At 43.4% G+C, this 15,236-nt stretch overlaps 2 protein-coding genes across 2 annotated transcripts in view; both read right to left on the reverse strand.

The window, feature by feature from the left end:
• cep131 (centrosomal protein 131) overlaps positions 1-4,782 on the reverse strand; it is a 30,372-nt gene extending 25,590 nt beyond the window's left edge. Inside the window, exons 1-3 of the mRNA XM_083994372.1 lie at positions 4,680-4,782; positions 2,639-2,828; positions 2,324-2,418 (exon numbers count right to left, since the gene is read on the reverse strand). Coding sequence (XP_083850498.1) covers positions 2,324-2,418; positions 2,639-2,827 — 284 coding nt within the window. The 5' untranslated portion in view covers position 2,828; positions 4,680-4,782. The remainder of the gene's footprint in view (positions 1-2,323; positions 2,419-2,638; positions 2,829-4,679) is intronic.
• A 366-nt stretch (positions 4,783-5,148) lies between these two features.
• The window catches only part of rnf213b (ring finger protein 213b), a 41,213-nt gene continuing 31,125 nt past the window's right edge, over positions 5,149-15,236 (reverse strand). Inside the window, exons 57-65 of the mRNA XM_083994812.1 lie at positions 14,873-15,005; positions 14,692-14,775; positions 13,232-13,415; positions 11,948-12,149; positions 11,033-11,110; positions 10,619-10,816; positions 8,077-8,166; positions 7,071-7,249; positions 5,149-5,919 (exon numbers count right to left, since the gene is read on the reverse strand). Coding sequence (XP_083850938.1) covers positions 5,781-5,919; positions 7,071-7,249; positions 8,077-8,166; positions 10,619-10,816; positions 11,033-11,110; positions 11,948-12,149; positions 13,232-13,415; positions 14,692-14,775; positions 14,873-15,005 — 1,287 coding nt within the window. The 3' untranslated portion in view covers positions 5,149-5,780. The remainder of the gene's footprint in view (positions 5,920-7,070; positions 7,250-8,076; positions 8,167-10,618; positions 10,817-11,032; positions 11,111-11,947; positions 12,150-13,231; positions 13,416-14,691; positions 14,776-14,872; positions 15,006-15,236) is intronic.

Raw genomic sequence — 15,236 nt, forward strand, 5'->3', positions numbered from 1 at the left:
CAAAGCGTCAAAACACCGGAAGTCAATTCATTTTCAATGAGAGCCGGCGACACTGAGCCACCAAAGCTTCAACTAGCGTCACCGCGCTTCCAAAGCTTCCAAAGCGTCACCAGACGAGAAGTTGAGCCATAGTTACTGTAACTTTAGGGTAATTAGCTATGATGCGGTTCGACAGCAACCTGTCAGAATAGAGAGGTCCTTCGGCTGCCTTTTTTCTCTTTTTTTTGTCCCTCGGCTCCCCAATGACCAGCGCGATCGAAACTTGACATCAGTCACGTGACGACAAGCGACCAAAGCGGCTGAAAATATTTGCAGTTTTGGAAGCTGTCTTGTCTGAAGCGCAGCCTCGAGCGCTTTTGACGCTTTGGAAGCTTTTGGTGTGAACACACAGTTAGTGAGATCTGAAAAAGTCAAACAAACTCTGGGAGCTGATGGGATCAATCATTTTTCCAGGGCAACTCAAGCTTTTTTTTCCTCATTTTCCATGTGTTTTCCATGACTGGAAAATTGGTCAACCATTTCCCAGGTTTTCCAGGTTTTCCAGAATGAGTGGGAACCCTGTCTCTGCATCCTCAGAGGCAGTGAGGGGAGGGGGGTGGTGGCAGCTGCTGGACAATAGAACCAGAGCATGCACACTTCTCTTTTCACTGGCTCCTGTTGGAGGGGGTAACCTGACCCCAACCCCCCCTCTCCTCCTCCTCCTCCTCCTCCTCCTCCTCCTCCTCCTCCTCCTCCTCCTCCTCCTCCTCCTCCTCCTCCTCCTCCTCTAACCTGGGACAAAGCGAGTCCCTGCACCCCGCGACCCTGGCAACAGCCGCCCAGCTTCCCGCTCTCTCTCTCTTTCTCTTTATCATGCAGGAGAAGCCGCCGCGCCACAATCCCTATTGTGTGGAGCTGCTGCTGCTGCAGGGTGGGGGGGTAATGGGGGGGCAGCGGGGCGGCCAGCTGTTGCTCAGCGAGGAGCAGCAGCACTGGGGGGAAACCGGAGCTCTGTCTCCACTCTGTCTGATGAACACTCACTACCCCCCCCCCCATCAAAAAAAAATGCACACATTCTTTCATGTCGCTTCCAAAACACGACCTTCACATGTCGACAGCGTGTACTGTACTGTATGTGTGTGTGTGTGTGTGTGTGTGTGTGTGTGTGTGCTGCAGTAAAGGTCATTTGACAATCTGGCTCAGTCCTGACAGCAGGTTTAGCCAGAGGCTTCGCAGACGGCCTGTATCAGCAGCACATACTGTACTATATGAGGTCTAGTGTGTCAATGTCAGTGATAAGGACCGAGGCAGAGAGGTTTGACCCAGAGGAACAGCAGCAGCAACGCTGATCGACAGGGAAATATGTCAGTGTCATGAGCAGCTGATGTGTTTTCATGTATCTAGTTATCAGAGCTCCAGACTGACCCCAAAACTTGAGACGGTGCAAGTGAATTTTTTCATCTATTTGCGCAGGTGCAACTAGTACATTTGTAGTTTTTTTTGTTTTTTAACACTGGTGAAACATGGAAGGGGCGATCATTTTATTCTATTCTGGTAAATAACTCTATCCACAAGTTTCCAAATGTCATCTATGGTCAAAGCCGGAAGCCGGTTTTGCATTTCCGGTGGAAGTGTACGTTTCCGTTTCCATGGTTTTCAGTTGTTGTCATAGTTGCGGTAAACGCGTGGGTCTATTACTGTAACGCTGGCTTTTACCACGGATGTCAATTTGTGTGATATCCATTGTTAAAAGCTGGTGTGATGATCCATGCGTTTTACAGATCTTCATTGAAAAAAAAAATCCATGCATTTACCGCGACAACCGAAACCATGGAAACGTAAACATAAAATTCCACCGGAAGAGCAAAACCGGCTTATGTTTTTGACGTTCGGAAAACGATGGATACATATTTCTGAAACACTTTGGTACATAACTATATGTTTGTCTTACATTGTTTTTATATCCCCACTTGCATACTCTTCTAATTTTTCACCTTGTATGTTACAAATGCTGCTGTAACAACCAGATTTCCAATGCATGGGATTAATAAATAGTCTTATGAGTCAAAGATGATTGTATCTGTCATTACAGGACTGAATGAAGAGGAAAGGTGAATATAAAGTTGATTTGCTAAGGATCCCCCTTGAAAACAAGGTGATCCACCTCAAGGGGCTTTTCCTTCAATAAATAAAAAAGTTGATAAAAAAAAATGTACAGTGTGCACCCCTACATTTTCTGTGTGTGTGTGTGTGTGTGTGTGTGTGTGTGTGTGTGTGTGTGTGTGTGTGTGTGTGTGTGTGTGTGTGTGTGTGTGTGTGTGTGTGTGTGTGTGTGTGTGTATACCTTAAAGTGATATTAGCCTGCTGGTTGACCTGCGTGGTGCTGTTGGACCTCCTCAGGTTCTTGATGGAGCGGGAGCTGCCGAAGCCGGCGTCGCTCTGCGGAGGTAAAGGAGGTTTGTTTAAGGGTTATGATTTCAGTCCGGAGGTGCAGTCAGACACAGCGCAGCTCCATTCCTGCATCTTGAACAGATTATGTGAAAACTCATAAACAATCTGCAGCTCCTCTGTGTCGCCAGCACACACACACACACACACAGCAGAGCTGGGTTCACATGTGGCAGCAGAGCAGAGCAGACAGCAGCGCTCGGCTCCTCACCAGCGTGGTGTTGCGTTTCCCTCGGCTGTCGCTGGCCACCGACACGGACACGGAGCGAGAGAAGTACTTCCCGGGCGAAGCGCTGCTGGGCCGTTTGGACATGGAGAGCTGGGAGCCGGACAAGCTGAGGTCCAAGGCGTCTCCAGAGACACCGGTGGGGATGGACGAGGGGCTGCGTGTTGTATGCATCCTTTGGAAGAAAAAAAAACAAAACCTGGAGTAGTAAGAAAAGTAAAGAAAGTGTTAGTGAGGATGTAGACGCAGTCACACATGCAGCTGCCCTGCAGATTGAGCAGCACAACCATAGCAACACAAGAAATAACAGCCTCTCTCCACGGACGGTTGTGTCTCCCAGGGTCACCAACAACAAAACCACTCACTGTTTTTAACTCCAGCAGAGAGACCAGGGCAAACTGAGTTCTTATGCTTTAATTAAGCTGGTTAATTGATCAAAAATAAACTTAATAAACCACCGTTGATAAGGTGTAAACTAGTGTTGTAGTACTTGGTCGAGCTGGGCTCAGGGGTTTTCCTCCAGACCAGTCCAGACCAGACCACAGCTGCTGTGACAAACGTCTCTGTGTCAGTCTCTCACTTTGGTTTCTGTGATGTAATTCAATAAGTTTAAGATAGTTCAAATAGTTGTATAAAGTATCTGCTTGTCTGAACAACTTGGTGTCACCAGTGTCGACAGTGGGAGGAGACTTCAGCAGGTTCTGTGCTGTGTTCTTCTGTTCAATCCCAACATTGTTTACATTAAATATGGTTTAGATTTTACATCAAATCATCTTTTCTTTTGTAGCTGAGGAGGAATAATGTAAATATCTAGACACGTGATTATTATGAGGACTGGGACTGAAGACAGTAATGGTCTTGGAAACAGTCTCGCATTGGTTTGGTCTCGGTCTCTGACTTAACTCGCCCCCCTCAAAGTCTTGGGTCTCGGGTTAGATGGTCTTTGCAGGGCTCCAGATTGCCCCTAAAATTTGAGACAGTGCAAGTACATTTTTCATCTACATGCACATCTGCTACCAGTAAATTTGCCCTTTTTTTAACAGTGGTGAAACACGAAGGTGCAACTCAAAGTATCTGGTATCTGTCATTCCCATGGATCTAGTATAACACCATCATGGTCACTCCAAGTGTCAGGCCAGTGTGTGTGTGAGAGGATCATGGATAAAAAGGTCGATTTACACCCCTAAATGTTCCTAAAATTTGAAGTTAGGGGGGTGGCACTGTGCTCCTGGTAAAAGATGTTATTCTGGAGGCCTGTCTTGACTACAACACTAGTGTAAACCAAACACAGAGTTATTATCAGGTTTAACCAGCAGCTCAGCCCGTTTCTCTCTGTGTGGCAGCAGGTGTATGTATATGTATGTTAGCTGCGGTGGCTAACCCGTTATCATCTCCCTCCATCATCACTGTAAACAAAGCTGGTGAACCGTGACAGCAGCAGGTATGATGATGATGATGATGATGAGTATCAATCATCCCTTATTATAACACAGCGCTGGAAAAAACAACAGTAATAGTAGTAGTAGTAGTTGTAGTAGTCAGTCATCAGGCTAAAGTTAATGTTACGACACAATAATACCTGCTGGCTAACTTACAGCTAGCGTTGAGATGAGCTAGCTCTGTTATTACAGCGATGCTGAAGGTAAATGCAGTTCCTTATATAAAACAAAAATGAAAAATGTAGTTCCCAACCGTCGGAACGTTACAAGAGCATTTGAAAGTGGTGTTTCGTGACGTAACACTCATTTACACTGATTTGTTAAATCACCGCTTCGTTTTCTTTTTTTTGTGTGTGTGTATTTTTTTTTAGGGCACAGTTATTATTCAGCTAACGGTTATATTTATTCCAGTGCTAATGTAGGTTTATAACTGTGGAGATGAATAATTTAAACTTGTTTACAAAAGGCAGCATTTCTAGCTAACTGTTCATAACGTTTCTTCCATCAAGAGGGGTAAAAAAAAAAAACGTTGGCTGCTGCTGAACAAGTATAAAGTAAGTCCGCCTGCACTATTTAACGTTACTTACTTCAGGAGCTGGTTGGTAACAACATCTCTGGTGAACAGCGGAGGTTTAGTCCCCGGACTAGGTCCTCTGATGCCCGGTGAAAGTATTCCTCTGGCTCGGTTTGGTGCACAAATTACGGAGAAGGAGGACGAGAAGGACCGTAATAACGCGGAACAACATCATCTCTGTGGTAACAACACTAGATTAGCTCCGCCCCTCGCCGGCTGTGATTGGCGGAGAGCGGGCGCCCGTCCCTGGGTCCTCGCCTCTGATTGGCCGAGAGGAGCTGTCTGTCCAGAGGGGGGCGTGGCTTAGGGAGGCAGCCAGCCGTTTGGTTGACTTTGCAGAGGGAGGGAGGCGTGATGATGATGATGGTGGTGGTGGTGATGGCAGAATGACACTTTTCTGTGCATTTCGTCCAAGTTCCCAGCGTTGGGAAACACTTCCAGAGGAGGAAAACAAGACAAACTGGCTCCAGCTCACTCTCACCTCATTTATTAACTCTTCCCTGTCACCACATTTACAGACAAACACACTAACGTTACACACTACTAATAATAAAACCACTTTATCTTTCATTTACACCTTCAAATACTGATCTCAGTTTTCAAACATTAACAATATTTACATCAGAAGAAGGCACTGTTAATCAATATATCCTTTCATATGCAATAGATTGATTATACAAACAATTGGCACCTGAGCCTGGTCACATGTTAAGGAGTGAGACACTAGTACAAACTATTGTGAAACCACTCACTCAGAGTCTTTATGTGCATAATGTAATTCTTTGTGGTGATTGTTTTGCTTCAGTTTGTGTCTCTCAGTAGTTGTTTTGTTGTTCCTTTATGGCCCCTTTGTGTCTCTCTGTAAATGTTGTGGTCGTTTTCATCCTTTTGTGGTCATTCTCTGGCCCTTTTAAATCTCTTTGAGATCATTTCGTATTCCCCCTTGAGTCATTTTGTGTTTTATGACTTGAGCTCTAGCTAAACATAATATATTAACAGTCACTAAGTACAGCAGCTCCAGACCTTCCCCCCGATTGGCTCATTTGGTAATCCACCCATGTATGGAATGCATTTCTTAACACATTATAACAGCAAAAACACATGAAATTATATATCATCTTCTTCTAAACTCCACAGCCACCCTCCACACGTCCGCTCCTTGTCCCAGTGTGATGTCCTCCGGTAAAGAGTCCAGCCCCAGCAGAGGTGGAAGGTCTTTCTGCTCCAAATGGCTCTCCAAGGTGTACCTGACACTGGAAACAGCAGGGAGGGAAGGAGGAAGGGGGGGGGGCATGAAGAAATGTTAGCACTGAAACCATTGTTTTCCCCACACACAAGCATTCCCCCCATTCACTTCCCTGGCCAGCTGCTGCCTCAGCACAAGTGACCTGTGGCCGAGGGGAAACAACTTAAGCTCCTTTTCCCCTGACAGATGGCAGCCCGGAGGGGTCACGCTCCGGCCCTGGAAGTCAAAAGGCTCCAAATCCCAGAGGGAGAGCCCCCCCGGGCGAGACCTCCACACTTTACTCTGATTAAAGCTGTCTACAATCAATGGATTCCTTTAGACTGGGCTGGTAATCTTTGAACTGACAACAACAGACACACTTCTTTCAGCCACACACTCACAACAAAAGTCTTATTCTTTAAAAAAAAAACACACTCTTTTGATAAAAAGAAGGGAATCCACATCAATAATGTAAATCAGGGTTTCTGCAGGTACCAGCAAATCTAATTTAATGCTTTTTAATGCCCTTTTTAATGCCATTTCAAACATTTTTAATGCCCGTGACTGCAAATACTATACGTGTGCATACATACACTTACCTATATACACATACACACATCCAATTACTTGGTTCTGCATGTTTATCACACCAATAGGGGTGCACCGACTGCAATTTTCTGGCCTATCACCGTTTTTTAAAAAGCCTGACCTGCCGATTCCGATTTTTGCTGATAGCGATTAAAAAAAAAAAAGAGTCAACAGTAGCCTGCCACCATCTAAAAATATTAATTCAGAAAATTCTTCATTTCTTCACCCACGTTTAATTTTACGGTAGATTAACTGTATAATCCCCCTATTTTTCTGCTCTTTGTGCTCTATAGGGATGTAATGATATCAAAATCTCATTGTATGAATCAATCAATTTTTTAATGCCTTTGAGAATCAAATTTAATTCCTTTTAATGCCATGTAAGGCCTTAATTTTAGCAAAATATATTAATGACTTTTAATGCTTTTTAATGACCCGCGGAAACCCTGTAAATGTTTAGGGAATGTTTTACCATTTGGTCCTTTTGCCTCCTACAGAAACTAAGCTCACACATGGTGAATGAGTTGTGCTTTCACTACAGGGGTGAATAATAATAATAATACAAATGGCCGGTGCCGTGCTTCTGCTTACTCCCAGTTTGGCCGGTAGCAGTCGTCAGGCTCGGCGTTGCAGGTCTTCAGCAGCAGAATCTCATGCAGCTCCAAAGAGAAAGTGTCAACATCTGTGGCGGCGAGGAAACTCTTCAGCCCTTTCCTCTGATCCTCGGTCAGTTTCTGCTGGAACTGTGAGGGCAGCTTCTGAAACGGGTCCTGAAAGACAATCATCCGTTATGTACAATCATATAGAAATTAACATTTAATTCAGGTTTTTCTTTTTCTTATTCACTACATATAAGAATACACTGCAAAAACTCAAACTCTTACCAAGAATATTTGTCTTATTTCTAGTCAAAACTAATCTCTTTCCACTTAAAATAAGACTCATCACATTAAAAAGTAACTTGTTTATAGACACTTTTTACTTTTTTCAAGCAGATTTTCACTTGAAATAAGTAGAAAAATCTGACAGTGGAGCAAGTTTTTCTTCCTTATTACAAGCACAAAAATCTTGCTTTCACTGGCAGTTTTTTTATTTCAATTGAAAATTAGTTTGAAACAAGTAAAAACTGTCTAAAAACAAGTTAATTTTTTGGGGTGATGAGTCTTATTTTAAGTGGAAAGAGATTCGTTTTGACTAAAATTTAGACATTTTGACAAGAAAGAAGACAAATATTCTTGGAAAGATTTTGAGTTTTTGCAGTGTATGCTTCGAGGCAGAAACTGTGGCTAAGACAGAATTCCTTTAAGCCCAGTTTTTATTGGGGTCAAACTCTGAGCGGCTGCCGTGTCAGACGGCACACTTTCAACGGATTACAGCCCAGAACATTTAACTCTGTGTGGTGTTTGGGGTCGGTCACTGGCAGCCAGCAGGGGTCACGACTCAAGCCATTATGTGGTCACTGTGGGTGGACTCTCTCTCATGGACTTCACATTTTTAGGCTCTATGAAGGGGCCTTGTATAAATAAATGCACAGTACAGTTGTATTTGCTTTTTTTTTGTTTGCCTTATTATTGATAGTTTTTTTATTGATACTTACTTGCTTTCTGTTCAGCATCAGCTCAGATTTCCAACATGTCAGGAGCTGCCAGGTGGAAACGCTGTGTTCCAGTTTGCTCTCTCCAAGAGCCTGGAGTCAAAATGAAAACAGGAATTAAAAGGAAAATGTTTTAGACCATTTTAACTCATGAACTGCTGCTTGTGTGCACTTTACATTCTGAATGTAGGCTTAAAGCAGAAGTAAGTGATATATTTGTGTTAATATAAGTCTTAAATAGTTGTATCTTCCGACAGCAATCACTTACATAGAGTGTTTGGACTGAAACACGGGTCTCTCAGTCCCTCTGCTCTGCTCTGAGCCGAGGAGAAAACATTTATCGTATCCTACAGTTTTTATCCAATGAGGAGCTGTGTGCAGCCAAGGGACGCCGTGAATGTGGTGACGTAGGGACGAGGACTGTCATGGTGCGTTCAAGGAAACTCGTAACTCGTGTTTTTCCGACCTGTGAAGTGGTACCAGTTCGATCTGGTACGAGTTCACGGGTCAGAAGTTACGAGTGGCCGTTATAGTGACTTTCACCGGTAAAACAGGTCGGAAAAACACGAGTGGGTTGCCTGGAACGCTACAAAGTCGTAAGTTGTGACTTGAAGCTGTAATTTACGGTTTCAAAAGCCTGCCTGGAACGCAGCATTAGCCAAAACGACCGGATCGCTTACTTCTGCTTTAAAGGGATAGTTCAATATTTTGGCAAATTGGCCCATTGCCATGAGCGATTATTATCACAGTCATAGCAGTAGGTTCGTTACCTTTATTTGTCGGTGCAAGCTATTTTTAGAACGGCGGAGCAGAGCCGCGAGCTGCTCAGAGCTACGCTACGGACACTTTGTGAGCTGCACATTCACCACGCTATGAGATAATAACAGAACGTTACCAGACAGGGTTGTCTTGCTGAAAAACTGTCCCTGAAGGCAATGTGCATCAGTGGTTTTGCATGAATTTCCCTCTAAAATTAATTATCTCATAGCATGGTGAATGTGCAGGTCACAACTTGTCCACCAGAGCGTTGTGGAGTTGTTGGATTGTGTATTTGATGAGTTTGATGAGGGAAACCAAGAAATCCCATGAGCCTCCGTAGCGTAGCTCTGAGCAGCTCACGGCTCTGCTCCGCCGTTCTAAAAATAGCTTGCACCGACAATTAAAGGTAACGAACCTACTGCTATGACTATAGGGATTATGGCAATGGGCCAATTTGCCAAAATATTGAACTATCCCTTTAACACTTTCAAGTGTTTTTTCATGTTCATGATGTATAAAATGAGATTTCAGTCTGTTGTTTGATTACATTAATACTGTGCAAATGTCAAACCTCAATCAACTGATCCATAAAATGAGCCGTCTGGAGTTCTGTAACTTTCTGATGTCATAACAAACCGTTGCTGCACAGACCTGAAACCTGATCCAGTGGTGAAGTGAAGTCTTTCACAGTTACTGTTGCATGCTAATGTAGATATATTATAGAGTCTGAGTTTAAACATCTGCACTGCATCTGTGCTCCACAATTCAACTTCTTCAGGAGTCTCATTCTGCCCTACAAAAGCAAAGTGCAGTATCTGTAAAGATGCCAAACTGAGAAAAACAACTTTTTGTCTTTTTCACTGTCAGATTTAAGCATCAAATTGTGAATAACTACCAAATCTATAATTGATTAGATAAAGGTGGACTGAATTAAATGTATTTTGTAGTTTGTCTTTCTGACAAATTTTGACCATTTTATGGCACATTTTGTGACCAATTTTGACAGTTTTATGGCAGATGCTGCATTTTGGCTTGGTTTCATGGTGCTTTTTTTGGATGGACAGCAAAATAAAAAGCCCAATAACTCTGGAAATTTTAGCAGTACCAATATCAAATTCTACCAGATTGAAGAGAAGATGCCACACTTTTGATTGGTCAAAAAAAAAAATGCAGATACTGCACTTTGCCTTTGTAGGGCAGCATAGATTTCCATATAGAAATCACTGGGAACAAGGATTGTCTGGGATATTTTAAATTAAAGTAGGACCTTTGTCAGTAGAAGAGGTGATTGAACTGTGCATTTCTCCCAGACTGCACTGCAAAAACTCAACACTCAAAATCTTTCCAAGAATATTTGTCCTTTTTCTTGTCAAAATGTCTAATTTCTAGTCAAAACTAATCTCTTTCCACTTAAAATAAGACTCGTCACCTAAATATCTACTTGTTTTTAGATCATTTTCACTTGTTTCAAACAAATTTTCACTTGAAATAAGTAGAAAAATCTGCCAGTGAAAGCAAGTTTTTTGTGCTTGTAATAAGAAAGAAAAACTTGCTCCACTATCAGATTTTTCTACTTATTTCAAGTGAAAATATGCTTCAAAGAAGTAAAAACTGTCTAAACAAGCTACTTTTTAATGTGATGAGTCTTATTTTAAGTAGAATGAGATTTGTTTTGACTAGAAATGACATTTTGACTAGAAATAAGACAAATATTCTAGATAAGATATTTGCGTTTTTGCAGTGTGAGCTCATCAGTGGAAACATCTGCAGGACTTCAGGACTCTACCTTGGCCACGGTGCTGGAAACCTGCGAGTGCATCTGCAGAGACCCGGTGAGGAAGGTCGACAGCTGACCCCGAGGATCGCCGCCCGTCTTGCCGAGGAAGCGCAGGCCGATCTCCACCACGTGCACGGCGTCGCACACGTCCGTGTACGAGCGCAGCACCGTCCTCATGGCGCCGCACACCGAACCCTTCAGAGGCTCCTACAGGGGAACCAAGGTGGAGAGAAAGTGAAACTGTTGAGCTGAGGGGAAGTGTGAGGGGAGGAATTTGACCTCTAACAAAGTGGCCTCACAAAAATCCTACAGGGGGAAACTGGTGTGAACATTCTTCAGCTGGTGTTAGTCAGTTCCAGATGAAGACTTTGGTACCGTAAAACATTCAAGTTCAGTAAAGGAAGTGAAGTGAAGTGATTTTACCTGAGGAATCTTTTTTCTGGCCTCAGACAGAACCACAGAGAAGTCCTGCAGGTGTCTGTTCAGGTACCGGGTGTTGTCCTGGGGGAGGGGGGAGTGATAATCACAAAATTCTAAATCTTACCAAGAATATTTGTCTTATTTCTAGTTAAAATGTCATTTCTAGTCAAAATAAATCTAATTATACTTAAAGGGACAACGAGGAGTTTTGGAAAAGCGAAGTGTTTTCACACTACATTTATGAGCCTCCGCACCGTGAATTTCTTTGACCGGCGCAAGACAGACTCATGTTTTCATTCATCAAGAATTAAAGTCAGAGGTTGGAAGACGATCACATACCGTCGTAGTCCCGACCATAAACGGCGGCCACCACTAATAATAACAAAATAACGATAGAGGCAAAACTATATATCTATCGAAAATGGGCCCGTTAACAAGTGTGGGTAGCGTAGATTCATCCACATTAATATGAGACTTTTTTATTGTCGCGGAATTTTTCGTTCTTCCGATGGAGAAACTCCTTATTGTCCCTTTAAAATAAGACTCATCATATTTAAAAAGTAGCTTGTTTTTAGACACTTTTTACTTTTTTCAAGCAGATTTTCCACTTTAAATAAGTAGAAAAATCTGATAGTGGAGCAAGTTTTTCTTTCTTATTACAAGCACAAAAAACTTGCTTTCACTGGCAGATTTTTCTACTTATTTCAATTGAAAATTAGTTTGAAACAAATGAAAACTGTCCAAAAACAAGTTAATTTTTAGGTGATGAGTCTTATTTTAAGTGGAAAAAGATTATCAGTTTTGACTAAAATTGAGACATTTTGACAAGAAATTCTTGGAAAGATGTTGAGTTTTTGCAGTGCATCAGCTTGTTTAGTTTGACCTAACTCGTTCGACCTGCTCATTCTGATTGGTTACCGTTTGGATGATGGGTTTTCCAGCCAGGAAGCGTCGAACCAGCTGCGTCTGGATCCCCGGCAGGTCGTAGCTCCGGTCCGTCTCGCCACCTTTCTTTAGCGTGTAGTGACGGTGGGACAGGACCAGAGGCAGCAGCTCCCGCTCGGGGCTGCACACGCTCAGCTGGGTCTCTGAGACCCGCTCCAGCTGCACGCTGTACTCACTGAGGGAATCAAACAGGAGCATGCTCTCATAAATAACGACCTTTTAATGAGTCTGGACAATTAAAGTAAAGCCTTAAAGGAATACGTCACCCAAAATCGATAATTCACTAATTTTCTACTCACTGTCAAGCGAGTCATCAAAACGCTTAAAGCTGTGTTCACACCGGACCTTTTGTTTTTGTCGCTTGTATCGCTCCGAAAAAAACGCTCTGTCGCTCAGCTGCATTCGCTCGTCAATTTGGCACAGAGCCACAGACTTGCATTTTCACTTTGATGACGTCATGCCCACTGCCATGTGTCTCTGTTTACACCGGCACCACCTGGGTTACGGCAGCCAATCAGCACTGAGCGACGAGCGACTGACGGCCGGAGAGTTGGGATTTCTCATCTCGAGTGACAGAGCGAAAAAATGCTCCGTCGCTCCATAGCCCCAGCGTTTTTTCGCCTGGGCGATTAAACGCTCAATTGCTCGTTTGCATTGATTGACATAACATGTAAACTCGTCGCTCGTTCGAATAACAAAAGGTCCGGTGTGAACGCAGCTTTAGGAGTTCCAGGGGGGGTCCGGCTGGTGACGGATTTTCATATAATGGCGGTGGAGAGAGTTCACTTTTGAATCGTACAAAACACACACTATGAAACATCCAGATACCTCCATACTGCTCGTCTGTACTGACCCAAGTGTCCTGAAGCCGCCACATGGAAAAGTTTCAAGATTTGCTGCGAGATGTTCTTCCGTGTTTACATCATACATACAATGGTTTACAACACGACGAACGAACATCTCGCAACTTTTCCATGTGGCGGCTTCAGGACACTTGGGTCAGTACAGACGAGCAGTATGGAGGTATCTGGATGTTTCATAGTGTGTGTTTTGGACGATTCAAAAGTGAACTGTATCTGCCGCCATTATATGAAAATCCGTTGCCAGCCGAACCCCCCCTGGAACTCCTAAAGCGTTTTGATGACTCTGAAAGTTCTCCAAACCCTTCCTTGGCATGACGATGAGCAGAAAATTGGTGAATTATTGATTGATTTTGGGTGAAGTATCCCTTTAACCATCCAGACACAGCTGACTGACCTGTCCTGTTGGCCGCTCACTTTCCTTCCCTCTTTCACCAGGCCGTTGTGAGTCTCTGACAGGAAGTCCACCAGCTTTCGGAGACACGACCCCGGTCCGTGTCGGCTCGGCGTCAGAAACTCTCCGGAGCTCTGGACCGTTAACTGCACCGCACACAGACTCACATCCACACCCAGGTCTGTGGCTGCAGCAACACACACACACACACTATTCACTCTACTATTCAACCAACGGGTCCATCTCTGTCGTTATTCTTCTCACTTTTGCTCAATACACAGAGTTACTGTATGTTTTTTTTTAACTGTTTCAAGAAGAAGAGACCAAATGTTTCCATTATCTCACTGAGTATTATGGCACCAAACACTGAGGACTGAAGACTGTTTACACCAAACACTAAAGGACAAACATGGATCTGATTTAAACTTCCTGAATCTCCCTGATGGAATAACAACACCAGTCTACAGAGACATCAACTATCCTAAGGATTTATTTACTTTTAGTTCATATTTTCATGGTTTTTAAAGGGATAGCTCAACATTTTGGCAATTTGCCCCCATTGCTATAATCCCTATAGTCGTAGCAGTAGGTTCGTTACCTTTAATTGTCGGTGCAAGCTGTTTTTAGAACGGCGGAGCAGAGCCGTGAGCTGCTCAGAGCTACGCTACGGAGGCTCATTATGGGATTTCTTGGTTTCCCTCATCAAACTCATCAAATACACAATCCAACAACTCCACAACGCTCCGGTGGACAAGTTGTGAGCTGCACATTCACCACGCTATGAGATAATAACAGAACGTTACCAGACAGAGTTGTTTTAGAGGGAAATTCATGCAGAAACGCTGATGCGCATTCCCGTCGGGAACAGTTTTTCATCAACAGTCTCTGCATTTCCCTCTAAAACAACTCTGTGTGGTAACGTTCTGTTATTATCTCATAGCGTGGTGAATGAGCAGGTCACAACTTTTCCACTTGTTTAATGAATAATGCGATTTTACACATTCATTGTGTTGTAAAATTATTTCATAATCGTAATAATCGTGATTATTTCTCATGACATCCATATTCTGTAGGATTTTTTATAGCTAAGTAAAAGTACTGATCTGATCGTGTGTTTTTTTAAAAGGGATAATATTCCCTATAGTGTTAGCAGTTTGGAGTTGTTGGATTGTGTATTTGATGAGTTTGATGAGGGAAACCAAGAAATCCCATGAGCCTCCGTAGCGTAGCTCTGAGCAGCTCACGGCTCTGCTCCGCCGTTCTAAAAACAGCTTGCACCGACAATTAAAGGTAACGAACCTACTGCTATGACTATAGGGATTATGGCAATGGGCCAATTTGCCAAAATGTTGAACCATCCCTTTAAGTTGTGTAGCAGAAGCAGCTCTAAGCACGACGGCAGAGGATGAAACAGTTTGATTATTGATTTTCGATCATCTCTACATTCATGGAGACATGCTCACAGTTTTTCTTCAGCTCCTCTCTGAGGCCGTTCCACACAGTGATGAATCTCTCCACTCTGTCCTGCAGCATCTTCTTCTGGTGTCCTGAGGAGGAGGAGGAGGAGGAGAAAACGTGTGTTTACTGTGTGTGTACGTGTGTGACGTGTTTTTGCCGGTGTTGTGTGTTGGGCTCTGGATGAACCTGCTGGTATCTGCTGCAGCCGCTGTGCGATGGTCGGAGGAGCCGAGTCCGACGTGGGAGGAAACGCTCGCAGCAGGTCCGACTGCAGAGCCGAGAGCTCAGGGAGGTGGTGCAGCTGCCGCACACACTCAATCTAGAACAAACACACACAACACACACACAGAGTCAGCACCACACCTCACACACGGGTTCGATTCCCCCACTGCACTGCAAAAATTCAAAATCTTACCAAGAATATTTGTCTTATTTCTAGTCAAAATGTCATTTCTAGTCAAAATAAATCTAATTATACTTCAAATAAGACTCATCACATTAAAAAGCAGCTTGTTTTTAGACACTTTTTACTTTTTTCAAGCAAATTTTT

Source organism: Trachurus trachurus (assembly GCF_905171665.1).
Source record: "Trachurus trachurus genome assembly, chromosome: 19".
NCBI classification, from domain to species: domain Eukaryota; kingdom Metazoa; phylum Chordata; class Actinopteri; order Carangiformes; family Carangidae; genus Trachurus; species Trachurus trachurus.